Consider the following 24,214-nt stretch of genomic DNA (forward strand, 5'->3'; position numbering starts at 1 on the left):
GTCCCTTCCAACATCTAGTGGAAAGCCTTCCCAGAAGAGTGGTGGCTGTTATAGCAGCAAAGGGGGGACCAACTCCATATTAATGCCTATGGTTTTGGAATGAGATGTTCATCGAGCTGGTGTCCACTGGCTTTTGATTATATAGTGTATGTAGGTAAGGGTAAAGTGACTAGCAGCAGCATATGTGGCAAGTGAGAAAGTGTGGTGTGTGTGTGTAGGCTATGTAATGTGTGCGTGTGGTGGGGTCATTGTAAGTGTGTGGGTAGTGTCCAGTGTGTGTGCAAAGTTATTGCAAGAGTTTCTGCAAAAAAGTGTCAATGCGGGTAGTGCGTGTAGCCATTTGATTACCTATTTAACAGTTTTGTTTAGTAGTCTTATGGCTAGGGGGTAGAGGCTGTTCAGGGTCCTGTTGGTGCATTGGTACCGCTTGCTGTGCTGTTGTAGAACAGCCTGCGACTTGGTTGGCTGGAGTCTGTGACACCGCCTGGTTTAGAGGTCCTGGATGGCAGGGAGCTTGGCCCCAGTGATGTACTAGACCGGATGCCAAGCAGTTGCCATTCCAAGCAGTGATTCAGCCAGTCAAGATGCTCTCGGTGGGGCAGCTGTACATCTTTTTGAGGGCCCATGCTAAATCTTTTCAGCCTCCTGAGGGGGAAGAGGCGTTGTAGTTCCCTCTTCACGACTGTGTTGGTGTGTTTAGACCATGATAGATTTTTTGTGATGTGGACACCGAGGAACTTGAAACTCTCGACCAGCTCCACTGTTTCCTGTAGCCCAAAATCAGCTCCTTTGTCTTACTGATGTTGAGGGAGAGGTTGTAGTCCTGGCACCACACTGCCAGGTCTCTGACCTCCCTATAGGCTGTCTCATTGTCGTTGGGGGTCAGGCCTATGACCATTGTTTCGTTGGCAAACTTAATGATGGTCAGCATGGCGGATGTGTTGTTGCCTACCCTTACCACCTGGGCGGGCCCGTCAAGAAGTCCAGGTTCCAGTTGCAGAGTGAGGTGTTAAATCCCATCAACCTTAGCTTAGTGATGAGCTTCGGGGCGCTATGGTGTTGAATGCTGATCTGTAGTCAATGAACAGCATTCTCACATAGGTGTTCCTTTTGTCCAAGTGGGAAAGGGAAGTGTGGAGTGAAATAGAGATTGCATGATCTGTTGGTTGTATGTGATTTGGAGTGGGTCCAGGATGATGGTGTTGATGTGAGCCACGACCAGCCTTTTAAAGCTTTTCATGGCTACAGATGTGAGTGCTACAGGGTGTTAGTCTCTGTGTTACCTGTCTAAATGACTATGGTGGTCTGCTTGAAACGTATATTGGTATTACAGACTGGGTCAGGGAGAGGTTGAAAATGTCAGTGAAGACACTTGCCAGCGCATGCTCTGCGTTCACATCCTGGTAATCTATCTGGCCTTGTGAATGTTTACCTGTTTTAAGGGCTTACTCACCTCGGCTACGGACAGCGTGATCACACCGTCATCCGGAACAAGTGGTTTTCTCACTTATGGTTCAGTGTTGCCTGGCTTGATGCAAGCATAGAAGGCATTTAGCTCGTCTGGTAGGCTCGTATCATTGGGCAGCTCGTGGCTGGGTTTCCCTTTGTAATCCGTGATAATTTGCAAGCCTTGCCATATCCGATGCGCATCAGTGCCATTGTTGTAGGATTCGACCTTAGTCCTGTATTACATGAGAAGGTGACATAAACCATTCTCTGATAATGATATATCACAGAATAATACTGTATATTTGTAGAATAACTTTTGGCAGCGATTACAGCTGTGAGTCTTTCTGGGTATGTCTCTAAGAGCTCTCCACACCTGCATTGTGCAATATTTACCTGTTTTATTATTTAAACATTTCTTCAAGCTCTGTCAAATTGGTTGTTGATCATTGCTAGATAACCATGTTCAGATCTTGCCATAGACTAAGTAGATTTGTCAAAACTGTCCACTCAGGAACATTCACTGTCTTATTTGTAAGCAATTGTAGTGTAGATTTGGCCTTGTGTTTTACGTTATTGTCCTGCTGAAAGGTAAATTCATCTCCTAGTGTCTTTTGGAAAGCAGGCTGAACCAGGTTTTCTAGGATTTTGCCTGTGCTTAGCTCCATTGCGTTTCTTTTTTATCCTGAAAAACTCCCCAGTCCTTAATGATTACAAGCATACCCATAACATGATGCAGCTACCACTATGCTTGAAAATATGGAGAGTGGTAATGTATTGGATTTGTCCCAAACATAACACTTTGTATTCAGTGCTTTGATGCAAATAGGATGCATGTTTTAGAAGAAGGCTTCCTTCTTTTCACTGTGTCAATTAGGTTAGTGTTGTGGAATTACAACAATGTTGTTAATCCATACTCAGTTTTGTGCTATCACAAGCATTACACTGTTAACTGTTTTAAAGTCACCATTGGCCTTCATGGTGAAATCCCTGAGTGTTTTTTTGTATTTATTAACTATCCCCATTAGCTGCTTCCAAGGCAGCAACTACTCTTCCTGGGGTCCAGCACATTAAGGCAGTTGTATACAATAAAAAAATCTTACATTACTTTTCATAACACTGTTCACAACACATGAAGTGTTTGCCCTCCAGGCCACTACACTACTACTGCATATCTACATTACAAAATCCATGTGTAGAGTGCGTGTGTCTGTGTATTTTACTTTTTGTACTGATTCTACTGCTTGCAGAGCCATGGCTACATGGAACCTGATGTGGAATAGAGTTCCATGTAGCCATGGCTCTATGTAGTAATGTGCGCCTCCCATAGTCTGTTCTGGACTTCGGGATGGTGAGGACAACTCTGGTGGAATGTCTTGTGGGTTATTCATGGGTGTTTGAGCTGTGTGCTAGTAATTTAAACAGACAGTTCGGTGCATTCAGCATGTCAATACTTCTTACAAAAAGAAGTAATGATGAAGTCAATGTCTCCTCTACTTTGAGCCATGAGAGATTAACATGCATATTATTGTTAGCTCTTCGTGTACATTTAAGGGCCAGCTGTGCTGCCCTGTCCTAAGTCCCTCTTTGTGGCACATGATCACACGACTGGACAGAAGTCCAGGTGCGACAAAATTAGGGCCTCTAGGACCTGCCGTGTTGATAGTGTTGTTAAAAAAGCAGAGCTGCGCATTATTATGGACAGACTTCTCCCCACCTTAGCTAGTGTTGCATGAACATGTTTAGACCATGACAGTTTACGATCCAGGTTAACTCCAAGCAGTTTAGTCTCCTCAACTTGCTCAATGTCCACATTATTCATTACAAGAGTTAGTTGAGGTTTAGGGTTTAGTAAATGATTTGTCCCAAATACGATGCTTTTAGTTTTTGAAATATTTAGGACTAACAAATTTTTTGCCTTCCATTCTGAAACTGACTGCAGTTCTTTAACCTGTTATGGCTAGGGGGCAGTATTTTCACGGCTGGATAAAAAACGTACCCGATTTAATCTGATTATTACTCCTGCCCAGAAACTAGAATAGGCATATAATTATTAGCTTTGGATAGAAAACACTCCAAAGTTTCTAAAACTGTTTGAATGGTGTCTGTGAGTATAACAGAACTCATTTGGCAGGCCAAAACCTGAGAAGATTCTGTACAGGAAGTACCCTGTCTGACCATTTCTTCCCCTTCTTGATTATCTCTATCCATTACAAAGGATCTCTGCTGTTACGTGACACTTCCTACGGCTCCAATGGGCTCTCAGAGCCTGGGAAAAAGCTGAATGACGTAATTCAAAGCCCTGGCTGAAACACATTATCGCGTTTGTCAAGTGGCCGATCAGGGGACAGTGGGCTTAGGCGTGTGCACTGGCCGCCCCCGTCTTTCTGTTTTTTTCTCCATTTACCGAAACGCAGATTCCCGGTCGGAATATTATCGCTTTTTTACGAGAAAAATTGCATAAAAATTGATTTTAAACAGCGGTTGACATGCTTCGAAGTACGGTAATGAAATATTTAGAAATCTTTTGTCACGAAATGCGCCATGCGCGTAACCCTTATTTACCATTCGGATAGTGTCTAGAACGCACGAACAAAACGCTGCTGTTGGACATAACTATGGATTATTTTGGACCAAACCAACATTTGTTATTGAAGTAGCAGTCCTGGGAGTGCATTCTGACGAAGAACATCAAAGGTAATCAAACTTTTCTAATAGTAAATCTGATTTTGGTGAGTGCTAAACTTGGTCGGTGTCTAAATAGCTAGCCCTGTGATGCCGGGCTATCTACTGAGAATATTGTAAAATGTGCTTTCACCGAAAAGCTATTTTAAAATCGGACATATCGAGTGCATAGAGGAGTTCTGTATCTATAATTCTTAAAATAATTGTTATGTTTTTTGTGAACGTTTATCGTGAGTAATTTAGTAAATTCACCGGAGGTTTGCGGGGGGGTATGCTAGTTCTGAACGTCACATGCTAATGTGAAAAAGCTGGTTTTTGATATAAATATCAACTTGATTGAACAAAACATGCATGCATTGTATAACATAATGTCCTAGGGTTGTCATCTGATGAAGATCATCAAAGGTTAGTGCTGCATTTAGCTGTGGTTTTGTTTTTTGTGACATTATATGCTAGCTTGAAAAATGGGTAGGCTGGGTACTCTGCTGACATAATCTAATGTTTTGCTTTCGCTGTAAAGCCTTTTTGAAATCGGACAGTGTGGTTAGATTAACGAGAGTCTTGTCTTTAAAATGCTGTAAAATAGTCATATGTTTGAAAAATGGAAGTTTTCGGATTTTAGTGGAATTTGTATTTCGCGCCACGCCCATCATTGGATATTGGAGCAGGTGTTCCGCTAGCGGAACATCTAGATGTAAGAGGTTAAGTGTTGCGGTAATTTCACTCGCTGTAGTAGCGGACTTGTAAAGTGTTGGGTCATCTGCATACATACACACTGCCTTTTATTCAAAACCAGTGGCATGTCGTTAGTAAAGATTTGAAAAAAGTAAGGGGCCTAGAAAGCTGCTCTGGGGAATTCCTGATTTTACCTGGATTATGTTTGAGAGGCTTCAATTAAAGAACCCCCTTTGTGTTCTGTTAGACCGGCAACTCTTTATCCACAATATAGCAGGGGGTGTAAAGCCATAACGCATGTTTTTCCAGGAGCAGACTATGGTCGATAATGTCAAAAGCCGCACTGAAGTTTAACAAAACAGATCCCACAATATTTTTATCATCAATTTATCTCAGCCAATCATTTCTGTAAGGGCCGTGCATGTTGATTGTCCTTCCCTATAAGCGTGCTGAAAGTCTGTCAGTTTGTTTACTGTAAAATAGCATTGTATCTGGTCAAACACCATTTTTCCCAAAAGTTTACTAAGGGTTGGTAAGACTCATTGGTCGGCTATTTATGCCAGTAAAGGGGGCTTTGCTATTATTGGGTAGCGTAGTGACTTTTGCTTCCTCCAGGCCTGAGGGCACCCACTTTCTTGTAGGCTTAGATTGAAGATATGGCAAATAGGAGTGGCAGTATTGTCTGCTGTTATCCTCAGTAATTTTCCATCCAAGTTGTCAGACCCTGGTGACTTGACATTGTTGATATACAACAATAATTGTGACCCGATTTAGGAAACTAGGCTTATGTCGCAAGTCACGACTTCACAGGAGAGCCGTTTGAACGTTCTTATTTTTTTTTTTAATCAAAATTCTTTTTTTTTTTCTTCAGAAATGCCTTCTCAACCATGTGAACTTTCATGTGCCATAATAACAAACTTGTATGCCATCTGTAAATACGAATAAAATTGTTAAATTACAAGCCTTGTTGGTTAAGCCACAGAAAAAGTGAGCAACCTTCCCTATAGCCATGATTGGCTGAGATAATGAGTGGTTTGGACATGCCGAGAGAGGAGTTCGGATTGGTCTGCCATGTAGAAGGCTTCTGTCTATTTGACAGGTCAGTCTGTATTGGTAATCCTGTCGAACACAGCTTTTTTTTATGCATTGTGTAGTGGAGCTGCGCAAGTGTTGCTCTCCACTTTCTGGAGGATCAAGTTTTGAAATCAGTGGATTTAGTGTGATAGCTAAAGAGATGGAGAAAACACCTGTCTCCGGTAGAGGTCGACCGATTATGATTTTTCAACGCCGATACCGATTATTGGGGGGCCGAATAACCCGGTGCCGATTTAAATAATAATATTAAAAATGCTAAACATTTATTTATTTGTAATAATGACAATTGCAACAATACTGAATGAACACTTAAAATAACTTAATATAATACATCAATAAAATCAATTTAGCCTCAAATAAATAATGAAACTGGTTCAATTTCGTTTAAATAATGCAAAACAAAGTGTTGGAGAAGAAAGTAAAAGTGCAATATGTGCCATGTAAAAAAGCTAACGTTTAAGTTCCTTGCTCAGAACATGAGAACATATGAAAGCTGGTGGTTCCTTTTAACATGAGTCTTCAATATTCCCAGGCAAGACATTTTAGGTTGTAGTTATTATAGGACTATTTCTCTCTATACGATTTGTATTTCATATACCTTTGACTATTGGACGTTCTTATAGGCACGTTAGTATTGCCAGTGTACCAGTATAGCTTCCGTCCCTCTCCTCACTCCTACCTGGGCTCGAACCAGGAACACATCGACAACAGCCACCCTCGAAGCAGCGTTACCCATGTAGAGCAAGGGGGAAAACTACTCCAAGTCTCAGAGCGAGTGACGTTTGAAACGCTATTAGCGCACACCCGCTAACTAGCTAGCCATTTCACATTGGTTACACCAGCCTAATCTTGGGAGTTGATAGGCTTGAAGTCATAAACAGCGCAATGCATTGCGAAGAGCTGCTTGCAAAACGCACGAAAGTGCTGTTTTGAATGAATGCTCACGAGCGTGCTGGTGCATTAATTATAACATAACACACACAAACACGAGCCTTAGGTCATTAATATGGTCGAATCCAGAAACTATCACGTTTATTCTTTCAGTGAAATACGGAACCGTTCCGTATTTTATCTAACGGGTGGCATCCATAAGTCTAAATGTTCCTGTTACATTGCAGAACCTTCGATGTTATGTCATAATTGCGTAAAATTCTAGCAAATTGGTTCGCAACGAGCCAGGCGGCCCAAACTGCTGCATATACCCTGACTCTGTTGCAGAGGTGACACATTTTCCCTAGTTAAAAGAAATTCATGTTAGCAGGCAATATTAACTAAATATGCAGGTTTAAAAATATATACTTGTGTATTGATTTTAAGAAAGATATTGATGTTTATGGTTAGGTACAAGTTAGAGCAAGGACTGTCCTTTTTCGTGAATGCGCACCGCATCGATTATGTGCAACACAGGACAGGCTAGATAAACTAGTAATATCAAAAACCATGTGTAGTTAACTAGTGATTATGATTGATTGTTTTTTATAAGATAAGTTTAATGCTAGCTAGCAACTTACCTTGGCTTCTTACTGCATTCACGTAACAGGCAGGCTCCTCGTGGAGTGCAATGTAAAGCAGGTGGTTAGAGTGTTGGACTAGTTAACCGTAAGGTTGCAAGATTGAATCGCCAAGCTGACAAGGTAAAAATCTGTCCTGCCCCTGAACAAGGCAGTTAACCCACCGTTCCTAGGCCGTCATTGAAAATAAGAATGTGTTCTTAACTGACTTGCCTAGTTAAAAAATATTTTAGAAAAAAAAATAGGCAAATCGGTGGCCAAAAATACCGATTATGAAAACTTGAAATCGGCCCTAATTAATCGGCCATTCCGATTAATCGGCCGACCTCTAGTTTCCGGATTACATCTTCAAACTAAGGGCAACCGTGGTATGGCATTCCTGATAGGGAGATGTGTCTATCATACCTGATGATAGTCCAGCGTCAGCTAGCTACATTTTCAGATATTACACATTTCTATTTTGACAGAAAGTTGTTTCATTTCAAGCTAAAGTGTACTGTTAGCTAGCTAGCTGATGTTATTATTATTTTCCCAGACCCATTCATTAGCTAACGTTATGTGACGTGTGTGATCTTAAACGTTGTTTACCTAGCTAGGTTCGTTGTTTACCTAGCTAGCAAGCTATATGCCTTAAGCTGAAGTGTACTGTTAGCTAGCTAGCTAACGTAAGCTGGCTGGCTCCCTAGCTGATGTTATTATTTGTACCCCAGAGACGTTTGCTTTTCTAGGTAGAGCCTAATGTTAGCTAGCTAATATTGAACCTGGTTGGTTAGTTCCCGGCACTGTGGCATTGTTGGCTCTGTTCATTGTTGTTTAACTAGCTAACATTAGCTGGCTGACTCGTTAGCTTACGTGACGTGTGTGGACTTACACTTTGTTTACCTAGCTAGGTTCATTGTTTACCTAGATACCTAGCTAAGCTAGATGTCTACAGCTAAAGTGTACTGTTAGCTAGCTAGCTAACATTAGCTGGCTCCCTAGCTGACGTTGTTATTCATATCCCAGAGCTGTGTGCTTTTTCTAGTTAGAGCCTAATGTTAGCTAGCTAACATTGAACCTGGTTGGTTAGCTCCCAGCACTATGGCATTGTTGGCTCTGTTCATTGTTGTTTAACTAGCAAATGTTAGCTGGCTGGCTTGTTAGCTAACATTATGTGACGTGTGTACAATACCTGTTGAGTATGGCCGGTGTCAGTAAAAGTCTACAAAAAAGCGTAATGAAATTGTTGCCAGCAGAGCTGGTTAGGCTGTTTTCATGTTGTCCAGAGGTAAACAAATCATTGGCCAGAGCGTCAAGGGTGCGATCTGAACTCTACGACAGCGAAACGAGATGGTTGTGGCTAAAACTTAAGAGGGTGTGAACGATGCTGAATGGGTGTAGACAGATCTTCACTAGATATCAAAACATTCAAAGGCCAGTTTCTCAAATGTGAGTTTACAAGTTGATCAACTTTCAAAGCAGAGTTACTTTCCCATTGTTCCTCAAAAATGCAGTGTATGATATACCATTTTATAGCGCTGAGTCTCTACTTTTATTCAATGTAAAAAAAAAAAAAAACATTTCACATTTTGCTACAAAGACGGTGAGCGTCAATTGTTTCACCTCTTTCACACTCACTTTTCAGAATTCAAAATTACAATGCTTGTCTTTCATCATTTGGTCAGTTGTACTTGGATGTGTATTGTCAGCATTTGTTGCTAGCATTTCATGCCTAAGTTCGCTGATCTTGCCAATTAAAAAAAAATCTGTGGGTTTTATGATGAATGAGCAATGATTCAATGAATGATGGAGTTTGCCTTTTTGCCCAACATTTCATTTAAGGTGCTCTAATGCTTTTTACTATAAGTCTTTGTCATTTATCTTTGTTTCATAGTTTAGTTTCTTCTTGTTTTTATTCAGTTTAGTCACAGGATTTCTCAATTTTAAGTACGTTTGCAAATCGGTTGTGTAGCCAGACTTATTTGCCGTTCCTCTCAACCATACCATTTTTTAAATTCCTCATCATTCCATGGAAATAAGCAATTTCATAAATGTCAAGTGCAGTGTCTGATTGCTCCTCATTACACACAACAGACCAGCAAATATTCTTTACATCATCAACATAAGAATCACTACAAAACTTACTGTATGACCTCTAATACACTATATTAGGCCCAGCCTTTGGAACTTTGGTTTTCCGAGATATGGCTACTATATTGTGATCACAACATCCTATGGATTTGGATATTGCTTTACAGCCGATTTCTGCAGCATTAGTAAAGATGTGATCAATACATTTCATTCATGTGCTGTTTGTAAATAACAGGTTGTAAGAACCAGGTTGCAGGCACTGGTTACATTTTGAAGCTTTTTCTTGAGTGGGCAGCTTGATGAAAGCCAGTCAATATTAAGGTCACCCAGAAAATATTCCTCTCTGTTGATATCGCATACATTATAATGCATTTCTCACACATTGTCCAGATTCTGACTGTTATCACTTGGTGGTCTAAAGCAGCTTCTCAGACAGAGTGGGCTCTAGGTGAGGCAGGTGAACCTGTAGCCATGCTACTTCAACACTATTTAATATATCTTCTCGAAGCTTAACAGGAATGTGGCTCTGAATATAGATCGCAACACCGCTTTCTGTAGATGCTATAACCATGTATTGCTACCAATGTATCATCAAAGGTATTATCTAAGTGAGTTTCAGAGAGAGACAGAATATGAATGTCATCTGTTACTATCAAGTTATTGATTTCATGCACCTTGTTCAATGTGGGCAATTTTTTGCACTTTTCCGCAATGCTTGATTGTTTTTATTGCCTTACTGGGAAGCTTATCAGAAGTATACATGACAGTGTTTTATATATTTGTTATTTATTTATGTTTGAGCTGATAGTGCAGTGATAGCTGAACACCGTAGACTTTCTACTAGGCCACACCACCTCAGTGCTAACAGTATAAATCTGGTTCATAGGCACATGATAGCTGAACACAGTAGACTTTCTACTAGGCCACACCACCTCAGTGCTAACAGTATAAATCTGGTTCATAGCCACATTAGCTGTAGGAATGACAAAGGCATTCAGGGGAGTTAGAGGGACATAAATTAGGTTACTTACATTGTGACTGCCAACGCCCATGGGATAATATACATTTGCTACAGCAGTATGACAACGCAGCGACACAATGGTAGGGAATATCTAAACTGGGCTATCTAATCCAGGAGACAGGATTATTTTGATATACTTCGTCATTCCTGTAGAGCATTTTCTGTTTCCAGAAGGTGTCAAAGTTTCCCATAGTTATTCAAAAAGAGCTACAGTAATATTTTAGTCAGGTGTTTTTATTTATTTTTTATTTATTTCACCTTTATTTAACCAGGTAGGCTAGTAGAACAAGTTCTCATTTGCAACTGTGACCTGGCCTAGATAAAGCATAGCAATTTGACACATACAAAAACACAAAGTTACACATGGAATAAACAAAACATAGTCAATAATACAGTACAACAAAAAGTCTATATACAGTGAGTGCAAATGAGGTAAGTTAAGGCAATAAATAGGCCATGGTGGTGAAGTAATTACAATATAGAAATTAAACACTGGAATGGTAGATGTGCAGAAGATGAATGTGCAAGTTGAGATACTGGGGTGCAAAGGAGCAAGATGGATAGATAAATAAATACAGTATGGGGGATGAGGTAGGTAGATATATGGGCTGTTTACAGATGGGCTATGTACAGGTGCAGTGATCTGTGAGCTGCTCTGACAGCTGGTGCTTAAAGCTAGTGAGGGAGATATTAGTCTCCAGCTTCAGAGATTTTTGCAGTTCGTTCCAGTCATTGGCAGCAGAGAACTGGAAGGAAAGACGACCAAAGGAGGAATTGGCTTTGGGGATGACCAGTGAGATATACCTGCTGGAGCGCGTGCTACAAGTGGGTGCTGCTATGGTGACCAGTGAGCTGAGATAAGGTGGGGCTTTACCTAGCAGAGACATGTAGATAACCTGTAGCCAGTGGGTTTGGCGACGAGTGTGAAGCGAGGGCCAACCAACGAGAGCATACAGGTCGCAATGGTGGGTAGTGTATGGTGCTTTGGTGACAAAACGGATGGCACTGTGATTGACTGCATCCAGTTTGTTGAGTAGAGTGTTGGAGGCTATTTTATAGATGACATCACCTAAGTTGAGGATCGGTAGGATGGTCAGTTTTACTAGGCTATGTTTGGCATCATGAGTGAAGGATGCTTTGTTGCGATATAGGAAGCCGATTCTAGATTTAATTTTGGATTGGGGCTGCTTAATGTGAGTCTGGAAGGAGAGTTTACAGTCTAACCAGACACCCAGGTATTTGTAGTTGTCCACGTTTTCTAAGTCAGAGGCGTCCAGAGTAGTGATGCTGGACAGGTGAGCAGGTGCGGGCAGTGATCGATTTGAATAGCATGCATTTAGTTTTACTTGCGTTTAAGAGCAGTTGGAGGCCACGGAAGGAGAGTTGTATGGCATTGAAGCTCGTCTGGAGGTTAGTTAACACAGTGTCCAAAGAGGGGTCAGAAGTATACAGAATGGTGTCGTCTGCGTAGAGGTGGATCAGACAATCACCAGCAGCAAGAGCAACATCATTGATGTATACAGAGAAGAGAGTCGGCCCGAGAATTGAACCCTGTGGCACACCCATAGATTGCCAGAGGTCCGGACAACATGCCCTCCGATTTGACACACTCTTCTCTATCAGAGAAGTAGTTGGTAAACCAGACGAGGCAATCATTTGAGAAACCAAGGCTGTCGAGTCTGCCAATAAGAATGTGGTGATTGACAGAGTCGAAAGACTTGGCCAGGTCGATGAATACGGCTGCACAGTAATGTCTCTTATCGATGGCGGTTATGATGACGTTTAGGACATTGAGTGTGGCTGAGGTGCACCCATGACCAGCTCTGACACCAGATTGCATAGCAGAGAAGGTGTGGTGGGATTCGAAATGGTCGGTAATCTGTTTGTTAACTTGGCTTTCGAAGACCTTAGACAGTGTAGGATAGGTATAGGTCTGTAGCAGTTTGGGTCTAGAGTGTTACCCCCTCTGAAGAGGGGGATGACCGCGGCAGCTTTCCAATCTTTGGGAATCTCAGACAATACGAAAGAGAGGTTGAACAGGCTAGTAATAGGGGTTGCAACAATTTCGGCAGATCATTTTAGAAAGAGAGGGTCCAGATTGTCTAGCCCGGCTGATTTGTATGGGTCCAGATTTTGCAGCTCTTTCAGAACATCAGCTATCTGGATTTGGGTGAAGGAGAAATGGTGTGGGCTTTGGCGGGTTGCTGTGGAGGGTGCCTGGCAGTTGACCGGGGTAGGGGTAGCCAGGTGGAAAGCATAGCCAGCCGTAGAGAAATGCTTATTGAAATTCTCAAGTAAAGTGGATTTATTGGTGGTAACAGTGTTTCCTAGCCTCAGAGCAGTGGGCAGCTCTTATTCTCCATGGACTTTACTGTCCCAGAACTTTTTAGAGTTAGTGCTACAGGATGCACATTTCTGTTTGAAAATTGATAGACTTAGCTTTTCTAACTGCCTGTGTATATTTATTCCTAACTTCCCTGAAAAGTTGCTTATCACCGGGGCTAGAATAGCCAGGCATCATCTACTGACAGGATGAGGTCAATGTCATTCCAGGATACCCCAGCCAGGTCGATTTAGAAAGGCCTGCTCGCTGAAGTGTTTTAGGGAGCGTTTGACAGTGATGAGGGGTGGTCGTTTGACCGCTGACCCATTACGGATGCAGGCAATGAGGCAGTGATCGCTGAGATCTTGATTGAAAACAGCAGAGGTGTATTTGGAGGGCAAGTTAATTAGGATGACATCTATGAGGGTGCCCGTGTTTACGGATTTGGGGTTGTACCTGGTAGGTTCATTGATAATTTGTGTGAGATTGAGGGCATCCATCTTAGATTGTAGGTTGTTGTTTAGGTTACCTAGTAGCACAAACTCAGAAGATGGATGTGGGGTAATCAATTCACATATGGTATCAAGGGCACAGCTGGGGGCAGAGGGAGGTCTATAGCAAGCATCAACAGTGAGAGACTTGTTTCTGGAAAGGTGAATTTTTAGAAGTAGAAGCTCGAATTGTTTGGGTAGTAATACAGAACTCTGCAGGCTATCTTTGCAGTAGATTGCAACACTGCCCCCTTTGGCAGTTCTAGCTTGTCGGAAAATGTTATAGTTAGTGATGGATATTTCAGGGTTTTTGGTGGTTTTCCTAAGCCAGGATTCAGACACGGCTAAGACATCCAGGTTGGCAGAGTGTGCTAAAGCAGTGAGTAAAACAAACTTAAGGAGTAGGCTTCTAATGTTAACATGCATGAAACCAAGGCTTTTACGGTTACAGAAGTCAACAAATGAGAGCGCCTGGGGAGTGGGAGTGGAGCTAGGCGCTGCAGGACCTGGATTAACCTCTACATCACTAGAGGAACAGAGGAGAAGTAGGATAAGGGTACAGCTAAAGGCTATACGAACTGGCCGTCTAGCACGTTCGCAACAGAGAGTAAAAGGAGCAGGTTTCTGGGCACGATAGCATAGATTCAAGTCATAGTGTACAGACAAAGGTAAGGTAGGATGTGAGTACATTGGAGGTAAACCTAGGCATTGAGTAATGATGAGAGAGATATGGTCTCTAGAGACGTTTAAACCAGGTGATGTCATCGCATATGTAGGAGGTGGAACAACATGGTTGGTTGAGGCATATTGTGCAGGGCTAGAGGCTCTACAGTGAAATAAGACAGTAATCACTAACCAGGACAGTTATGGCCGAGGCATATTGATATTAGAGAGAGGCATGCGTAGCCAAGTGAACATATGGGTCCAGTGAGTGGGTGGGCTGACATGGTACACGGCGATTGACAGTTAGCAGGCCGATGCTAACAGTTAGTAGGCCAGGGCTAAACAAGCTGTCAGTTAGCAGACCGGGGCTGGCAAGCTAGCAGTTGGCAGACCGGCGTTAGCAGACCGGGGCAGGCAAGCTAGCAGTTAGCAGACCTGGGCAAGCAAGTTAGCCTTTGGGGGACGTCGCGATGGGGGTAAGTCTGATTTTGCCTCTTTGTGCGGTGACATCGATAGACCAGCCGTGGGATTAGTAGGGTTCCAAGTAGCTCTAGGTAGCTAGTAGGCTGCGGTTAGCAGAATGGGCCTTTAGCAGACATCGCGCCTGAGGGGCCCGTTGAAATCCTCGGGCAGATATGTCGGTATTCCAGTCGTAGAGGATCGGCAAGGTTCCGTGCCCCGTACCGGCAGTAGAAGGGGTCCGGATATTGTAGCCCAGGAGTGGGAGCCCTGGCCGGGCTAGCTTCAGGCTAATTGGCGCTTGCTCCGGGATGGAAACGCTAGCCAGGAGTAGTCACCCGTGATTGTGGTTAGCTAGTTGCGACGATCCAGATGAAAATGTTCAGAGTTTGCGGTAGGGATATGGGGGGAAAAAATAATAATAGGTCCGTTATGCTCTGGTTTGAGTCACGTTGTTCGAACTGGCGAGAGCTTTCCGAGCTAAAGGTTAGCTGATGACCGCTAGCAATGGTTTGCTGACAGATAGCTGGTAGGTAGTTAGCTTCAGTTGAGGGATTCCAGATCCGAGTAAATAGAAATACTTTAGGGAAAAAAAACAGATCCACGTCACATTGGGTGAGGCGGGTTGCAGGAGAGTATTTAGAAGTTGAGGTTTAGGAAAATATTTTTAAAAGATATGCGAAGAAAAAGATGTAAAAAGACACATACAAGCGACAAGACAAAGATGTCTGACTGCTACGCCATCTTGGATTAAATATGTGTAAAATGCCAGTAGCCTGCTGAATCTTTCACACCTGCGGCCCAACGATGGTACCGGACGTGAAATAATTGGCCACTTTCTGGAATCTTTCAGAGCTAGAATCAGTTCTTTAAAATTCATTTTCAGCTGTTCCGAGCTAGCCGTCTTAATGTCGTTTGACCCCACATGGACTACGACAGCGTCAGCTCCCGGCAGCTGTCATAGAGCAGTCGGAAGCATACCTGTAATGTCTTGTAGTCGTGCTCCAGGGTAGCACAGGGTTTTTGCCCCGGGAATCAAGATTTTTCTTACCCTAGAGCTGCTGATGACAACAGTTGGTGCAATTGCTGAGGAGGTCCGGCCGTTCTTTCGCCTCCAGGGGTTTCGCAAACCCCTCGATGACTGAAGGGCGGTGGGGCCCAATGGACCCGAGACGGCTCTAGTATCCATTGTGGATGAGGAATGTGCCAGAGACTTAAGACAGCCTCACTGTCCTAATGAGTGGGTGAGCTCTGAAGATCGGAACCCGAGGTAGAACATTTTTTTTTACATTGTAGAAGTCACTAGAGATGGAGACAGAATAGAGGACAAAGGCGCAGGTACCTCCGGATCCGATCTCAAATCGAAAGCCCCCAGGGAAGAAGGCTCCGGAACCTCTGGATCCAGTGCGGTGAAGCTGTTTCTCGTCTGTGTCCGGGCTTACCTTCGCCGAGGAGGCCCCAGCTGTGTTCGACTTCCACGGCGAGTGACATATCTCTATGGCTAGTTGGTAGGATCGAGAACAGGAACTTCGACCAAGTCATCCAGGACAGGAGCATCCTACTAACTCCATTCTTCAAGGAAGGGGGAGACCCCTTCAGGGGAGGGATCCCTCCAGAGGCACGGTGGCGACACTTTCATCAGGCCAGAGCGGCGTCCGGCTACTGGGGTAGAAGAGAAAGGAAAAAGTTGGCGGGCGTGGATTCCCCAGTAGCTTGTGTAAGTTCGCTACTTGTTTGCTAAGAGTAGCCACTTCGCCCATATAGTCCTCTGAAAGCAAACAGTTGCTACATTAAAAGTTCAGGCTTTCCACATTGTCCCGGAATAAAGCAAAATAAACACAACTCCTGCAGTGTTGAAAATGTTTGTTAGCGTCCTCCGTTTGAGGCTATAGGCTATACAAATCATTAAAATCCAGACAGAAAATATTTACACAAGAAGCAACCTATTATCACACAGTCAAACTCTCATTTCATTTAGTAAGTTCACCATTCCAAAAAAAATATTGGTAAATGTTGAATTAATATGGAAATGACTAAAAGTAACTCCACTACATGTAACTGTTATTCTTAAGCTAGCTGGGCTTCCTTGTCTCTCCTCTCAACTTGTCCAAGAGAGAATTACATGGCTATCTAAAACGTCAGGCAAATAAAGCGCTTCCTCTGGCAACTGAGTTAGGAAGGACGCCTGTATCTTTGTAGTGACTGGGTGTATTGATGCGTACCATCCAGTCTAATTAATAACTTCACTGTGCTCAAAGAGATATTTAATGCCTGCTTTTATTTTGTTTTATTTTTTTTAATCTACCAATGGATGCCCTTCTTTGCGAGGCATTGGGAAAAACTCCCTGGTCTTTGTGGTTGAATCTGTGTTAGAAATTCACTGCTCGACTGAAGGGCTTTACATGTGTGGGGTACAGAGATTAACATGATTTTTGAATGACTACCTAAACACTATTGCACATTTTTACTCCTGAACTTATTAGGCTTGCCATAAGAAAGGGGTACAATACTTATTGACTCAAAACATTTCATAAAAAATCGACATAATTCCACTTTGAACATATGAGGTAGTCTGTGTGTGGGCCAGTGACGACGTCTCATTTTAATACATTTTAAACTCAGGCTGTAACACATTAAATTGAAAAGGTCAGGGAGTGTGAATACTTTCTGGAGGCACTATATCGGGCATTCCTCCTGAAACCACAGAGCGCTGTCCCTTTTCTACGATTATGACCCTGGCTAACTGCAATTAAAGCCCAAGTGGATAACAGCAGGCTCGCCTCACACTCCCCTACTATCCTGAACCCAATTTCCCCTGCCTACTTCAGCCCCAGCAAATCCATTCAGGCTCTGCTTAGGGTCCTTTCTGTTGCTCTCAGTGCACTGATGAGACAGACAAATGAACATTTTGTCCAGCTGTAAAATCACCCTGACAATTGATTGTACTACAGCCAGTGCTCTCTCGAAGCCTGAGACATGGCTCAGTTGCTGGAACCATGCCCGGAATTGACAATGTGAAAAGAAAATATCAGATCCAGCAGAGTATGGTTCGGGTCAAGATGGTACTGTGAAAAGGGTGTGCCTATACGCTAGCCCAGGCTGCAGCCTACTTTCCTCCTCTTCTGAGCTGCTACTTTAGGATCATTTGCTAGCTTTTCTTTTTCACTCTTTTTTATTTTATTTTTATTTTTTAACGAGGCTCACTCCACCTGAAATGACAGTTTTGAACACTGTTGCAGATTTAGGTTTTGGTGTAAGTCCTGGCAGTGTCTCATTCCATATTTTCTTATTTTTCCCTCTATAATTTCCATCAGACATGGTTCATTGTCTTTATTTGAATGGATTACGCAATGTCAACTCATTGACCACCCAGCCTCAGTTGAAATTAACAAGGACTGACACCAAAATCCCAATGATCCCATTGACCTTACTGTACATAGGCCCAACCCAGATAGGGCCTCAGCTCTGAATAGGCCTTTAGACAGTAGAGGGAAGGGAAACCAACAAACTTATCGTCATCAGTTTGGCCTAGTTTTCCCCAGTAACCCTATGTGTTGGACGCAGTGATGTGAAAGTGTTAACAGTGCTATCTCACAAGTTTAAACACATTGTGTGCTAACCTGTCATGGCTGGTCAGCTCAGGCTTCATGACATGGCGCTATGTCGGGTATGTGAAGATAGGAGTTCACAGCCTACCTGAGACTATGCTGAGTCTAATTGCTTTGCTTCCCAAGCTATGGTGTTTAGTTTTGATCACCTGGTTTATCTAGTTTATGACCACCCGCCTATCAATAACAATTACTTAGATGGATCAGTCATTGACCTGAAAAAAGCCCCGCTTTGTTTCCATTGATAATTCAGAATTTGATGAAGTTGAATCGTATCAACCAGTCTGGAGAAGATTCCAGGTGAACCACTGTATTTTTCACTGTAATGTAACGGCTGGTCTATTGGGTTCCACTGTAGGGCACTAACAGATACCCTGATCAACCCCCTGGAGCTGAAGATTGAGGAGTGGAAGAAGGTAGCCAGTCAGTTGGACAAGGACCATGCCAAAGGTAGGAGACCGTACATACATAAAATTATGACAAGTCTGAGTTATCCGACTCATTTCACTGAGACTTTATCTCATGTCTTCCCAATGCAGAATACAAGAAGGCCAGAGCAGACATAAAGAAGAAATCCTCAGATACAATCAAGCTGCAGAAGAAGGTGAAGAAAGGTAAGGGTGTCTGTTTCTAACTCTCTAAGTACTGTGTGATGTGACACTCTCTGGCCCAGATAAGAGGGAAACACCCATGGCAATGTGGCCTAAGTGTTTGGGAGGGAGGGATTGGACTACACCTACATAGAAAGTGTGATTCAAAGCAGCAAGCAGCGGAACAGTCATTACCGAGGTTCAGGTTACCTTAACACAGCTGGCTTTGTGAAAGGAGACAATGTGGTTTGTCCACACTCGCAGCTGTTACGGTGCCCCTCTTCGCCAATCCATCTCACCACACCTTCAATGTTCCTCTTCTGTAGATGGTATCGTTTCAGCCAGGTTATGGTTGAGTAGCTCTAGCTAGTCTCCGTAGTGAGAGGCTGTAAAGATAAATACATTTTTCCCAGATGTAAAATTCTATGACAATAACAACAATCTTACCTTGTTAGTTAGCAAAAAGCTTAAACGCGATAATCCACCTCCCCATTATGATTTTTAAATGCATGGCCAGTAATGATGTCATGACTATCGCAGCTCTGAACTATGAATTGAGCTTCAGTCTTCTTTGAGAATTGAAGTCTTTGTTCATTCCTCAAGTGTTGCTCTACAAGACCACACCATGACGACTGAGAAAGTTATTGGTATCGCAAAGCAGAACTAGCATATGAATATATGGATAACCAGGGTTCCAGACTGAGACCAATTAGTCACATTTTATTAACCTTGTGATTTGGCTGTGCGAGTAAAATTTGTATTGGTTGCATAGATACGAGCTGCACATTCTACGAGCTGCACATTCTACAAGCTCATCTCACTCCAAACTTCAAAATATCTTTGGCTACTAAAACCATGATTTGGTCAAACTGTATTCTGGGGCCTTAGTGTCAAAAAGTGATGAAACCGTTACGTAGCATTTTAAAGCGTCACATTTTGTAGTGCTTCTCTTTGTAATGTATTAACTGATATTAGAAGAGATGCCCCAAAATGGCACGCACTCATTTTGCTTTTTACATTATCCAATATGGCTGTCGATACTGAATCCAATTTTGGAAAGGTGATATTACTGTTGAATTTGTTGCCATAAAAATACAAATCTGGTGTATTTGTGAGTAATGGACCAGTATTTATCAATGTACCATTATATTCCATAAGTAAACCTGCATAAAGTAGCAAAAATGGCCTTAAAACACCAAACATCTACATGTAAACCATCCAAAAACGTTTTAACTACTACATGAATCACCTTAACAAATGGATTTTGAAAGGTTAAAAATGTTATCAAGCTTAAAAATAAAAAATGCCAAAAGACTCTAGATGTTAGTGCCTTCAGAAAGTATTCATACCACTTGACTTATTCCAAAATTGATTAAATTGATCCATCCTCAGTTTTCTCCTATCATAGCCATTAAACTCTGTAACTGTTTTAAAGTCACCATTGGCCTCATGGTGAAATCCCAGGGCGGCTTCCTTCCTCTCCGGCAACTGAGTTAGGAAGGAGGCCTGTATCTTTGTAGTGTCTTGATACACCATCCAAAGTGTAATTAATAACTTCACCAAACTCAAAGGGATACTCAATATCTGCTTTTTTTTTTGCCAATCTACCAATAGGTACCCTTTTTTGCGAGGCGTTGGAAAACCTCCCTGGTCTTTGTGGTTGAATCTGTGTTTGAAATGCACTGCTCGACTGAAGGACCTTACAGATAACTATATGTGTGGTGTACAGAGATGAGGTAGTCATTCAAAAATCATGTTTAACACTATTATTGCATACCGAGTAAGTCCATGCAACTTGTGACTTGCTAAGCACATTTTTACTCCTGAACTTATTTAGGCTTGCCATAAGAAAGGTGTTGAATACTTATTGACTCTTTCAACGTTTCAAAACACGATTCCACTTTGATTAGCAATTTAATTAATTTTAAATTCAGGTTGTAACACAACAAAATGCGAAAAATGTCAAAGGGTGTGAATAGTTTCTGAAGGCACGGTACATTATGTAGCTAATTTATTGAGAACATTGGTAATTTACAGAATCACTTTTAACCGGAGATGGTCATTCTAATATAGGCTTTTACAATATGCTACAACAAATTCTAGAACATTGTTCTTGAATTTGACTGACTAATGATTTTTGTCTATGAACAAAGAACTAAAGATTTTGGGCTATGTTGAAACATTAGTCTTTGGCACCCTGGCACTGTAAATGCTTAACCTGAGCACCAGTTGAAAAATCTTTGCTTCAAGTCCTTAGGAAACTGTGCAATGTTTTTTTTAATGTATTATTTCATACATTGTTATCCCAGAAAACCTTGTGTTATTACATACAGCCGGGAAGAACTATTGGATATCAGCACTTACCAGCGCAACCAGCACTATGACTTTTCCAAAGCGATGCATACAAGGCCCTCCCCGCCCTCCTTTTGGCAAATCTGACCATGACTCCATCTTGCTGCTCCAATCCTATAGGCAGAAACTAAAACAAGAAGCGCCCGTGCTTAGGTCTATCCAACGCTGGTCTGACCAATCGAATTCCACGCTTCAAGATTGCTTCAATCACGTGGGCTGGGATATGTTTTGGGTAGCCTCAGACAATAACATTGACGTATACGCTGACTCGGTGAGCGAGTTTATAAGGAAGTATATAGGAGATGTTGTGCCCACTGTGACTATTAAAACCTTCCCTAACCAGAAACTGTGGATTGATGGCAGCGTTCGTGCAAAACTGAAAGCACGTACCACCGCGTTTAATCATGGCAAGGCGACTGGAAACATGGCCAAATACTAACTGTGTAGTTATTCCCTCCGCAAGACAATCAGACAAGCAATGCGTCAGTATAGAGACAAAGTGGAGTTGCAATTCAATGGCTCAAACACAAGACGTATGTGGCAGGGTCTACAGACAATCATGGATTACAAAAAGAAAACCAGCCCCGTTGTGGACATCGACATATTGCTCCCAGACAAATTAAACAACTTCTTTGCGCGCTTTGAGGACAATGCAGTGCCAACAACACGGCCCGCTACCAAAGACTGTGGCCTCTCCTTGGCCGACGTGAGTATAACATTTAAACGTGTTAACCCTCGCAAGGCTGCCAGCCTGCCAACCCTAGCTGCGTCTCCAGTGCATGCTCTGACCAGCTGGCTGGTGTGTTTATGGACATATTCAATCAATCCCTATCCCAGTCTGCTGTCCCCACATGCTTCAAGATGGCCACCATTGTTCCTGTTCCCAAGAAAGCTAAGGTAACTGAACTAAATGACTTTCGCCCCGTAGCACGCACTTCTGTCATCACGAAGTGCTTTGAGAGACTAGTCAAGGATCATATCACCTCCACCCTACCTGTTACCCTAGACCCACTCCAATTTGCTTACCCCCCCAATAGGTCCACAGGCGACGCAATCGCCGGTACGTTGTTATAAACTTTAGTGAACTATTAACATAGTTCACCCATACATATGGGAGGAGTCAGTCAGAACTGTCATGCTGTTCGTGTGAGGGATAAATTGCTTGAATGGCACAACAGATTTAGGCAAGGGGATTCGGTGTCCTCTACCTAGCTTCTCCCCACATGGAACAAACTCAAAAATAATCTGTTGGCCACCAAATGGTGTTGTCTGTAATAGAATGACAAAAACTCTATTAGATTTTTATGGGCAATTGTTGTGTACAGTCTGTATTCCTACTGTAGCAGCATGATGCAGAATGAGACTTCTCACACACATACTAGCTAGCTAGCTACAACACGGGTATAGTTACTTAAATAATATTAGTTATGAGTCATCAAAATATTGGAGGCTAACTAGGCTAGCTAAGCTTGCTCGCTAGCTTTAAAGTTAGGCTATAGTACATTTTGGGTATAGCAAACGAAGCTAGCTTGCTTGGCTTGTGGTACTAGCAAGCCCATTATGGCCGAATCTATCATAAAATTGTACTGAACAATGCTGACTCGTAAAAAGAGAGCTTATATTGCTAGCCAGCTACTGACAGCATAGCCACTAACTCGTTTGTCATTTGCCCTCCTGGTTCCGATTGTGTAGGCTGCCGCAGCCACTTGATCTTGGAGGTTCTGAAGAATGTCTCCAGCACCCCTCTATCTGTGTGTATAAATTTCGATGGTCTGTCACACACACATGATCCATGGGATCTGAAGTGACCTTCTCCAGTAAGAACAGTCCGCGGTCTAATTTGTTGCAGCACATACATTCCTCTTCTGTTGGCGTGGCTGTTCAGATCCCGCATAGGTGCACTACCAGTCGGAGTCTGACTGTGGCTCCCCAGGTTCAGGAGTGGCGGCTGCACAATTCTTATTCTCACTGTCTCAACTGTTCTTAAGTGTATTCCAGTGTATACTCTTCTTGGAAAAAGGAATCATCAGAAGCAGCCACTGTAATTATTTAGCCATCTCAGATAGACAGTGTACAGTAACATGGCTCCCGTGACCCTGTAAAAACTAGTACCGCCAGCGTTTTGAAAAGCCTAACTTCGAGGGTGGGAACACAATTGGACAAGGAAGTAGGGCTCCCGTCAGGCTGTAGTCTTTACAAAGCCATGGAAAATGAGTCGGCCTACAATGTCATGGCAGATAGGAACATCGTTAAGACAAGTCTAATGGCTCTAATGAACAAGGGCAATCATATTTACTCGCTGCTAGCGTGATGGTGCAATCGGCAAAACACACATGCCACAATTGCTACAAAACATGACTCCGTTCATTTTTAGATTGGACAGCAGGCTCAATCAACCGACGGCGTCATTGGTTTAATTCTGCCAGCACAAATATTTAAAATATAGCTATGGTGCAGAATTATGTCTGAAATACCTCACTCATTATTTGGGAGACTGATTTGATTATTAGGATCCCCGTTAGCCGACGGCAATGGCGACAGCTTGTCTGACTGGGGTCCGACACATAATGAAAAAGACAGACAAAAGACTTTATAATTTACATTTTAAAAACATTAACGTGTGTGTGCGCGCGCACATCAGTTACACATGCATGTCAGTACATACACACAACAAGTAGGTCACATGGGGAGAGGCGTTGTGCCGTGAGGTGTTGCTTTATTTGTTTTATTTGGTTTGCTGTTCACTTGCGCTATAAGATGGAAGGGAGTTATATACACTCATGGCTCTGTATAATACTGTATGTTTCTTTGAATTTGTTCTGAACTTGAACTGTGAAAAGACCCCTGGTGGCATGTCTGGTGGGTAAGTGTGTGTGTGTGTGTGTGTGTGTGTGTGTGTGTGTCAGTACTGTGTGTGTGTCAGTACTGTGTGTGTCAGTACTGTGTGTAAGTTAACTATGCAAACAATTTGGAATTTCCAATAAATTAATGTTTCTTATAAAAACAAGAAGTAATGTGGTCTTTACTCAACTTAGCCAAGAGAGACTGGCATGCATAGTATTAATATTAGCCCTCTGATTACAATGAAGAGAAAGACGTGCGCTCTGTTCTGGGCCAGCTGCAGCTTAACTAGGTATTTTCTTTGCAACACATATGACTGGACAATAATCAAGATAAGATAAAAGGAGAGCCTGCAGGACGTGCTTTGTGTGGTGTCACTCTTTG

At 42.5% G+C, this 24,214-nt stretch overlaps 1 protein-coding gene across 3 annotated transcripts in view; it reads left to right on the top strand.

The window, feature by feature from the left end:
- Positions 1-24,214, top strand: part of LOC106582629 (protein MTSS 2) — a 156,306-nt gene that overhangs the window by 70,937 nt on the left and 61,155 nt on the right. For all 3 annotated transcript variants that reach the window (XM_014165855.2, XM_014165857.2, XM_014165856.2), the window contains exons 5-6: positions 18,406-18,497; positions 18,587-18,661. In XM_014165855.2, coding sequence (XP_014021330.1) covers positions 18,406-18,497; positions 18,587-18,661 — 167 coding nt within the window. The remainder of the gene's footprint in view (positions 1-18,405; positions 18,498-18,586; positions 18,662-24,214) is intronic.

Source organism: Salmo salar, chromosome ssa22 (assembly GCF_905237065.1).
Source record: "Salmo salar chromosome ssa22, Ssal_v3.1, whole genome shotgun sequence".
NCBI lineage: Eukaryota > Metazoa > Chordata > Actinopteri > Salmoniformes > Salmonidae > Salmo > Salmo salar.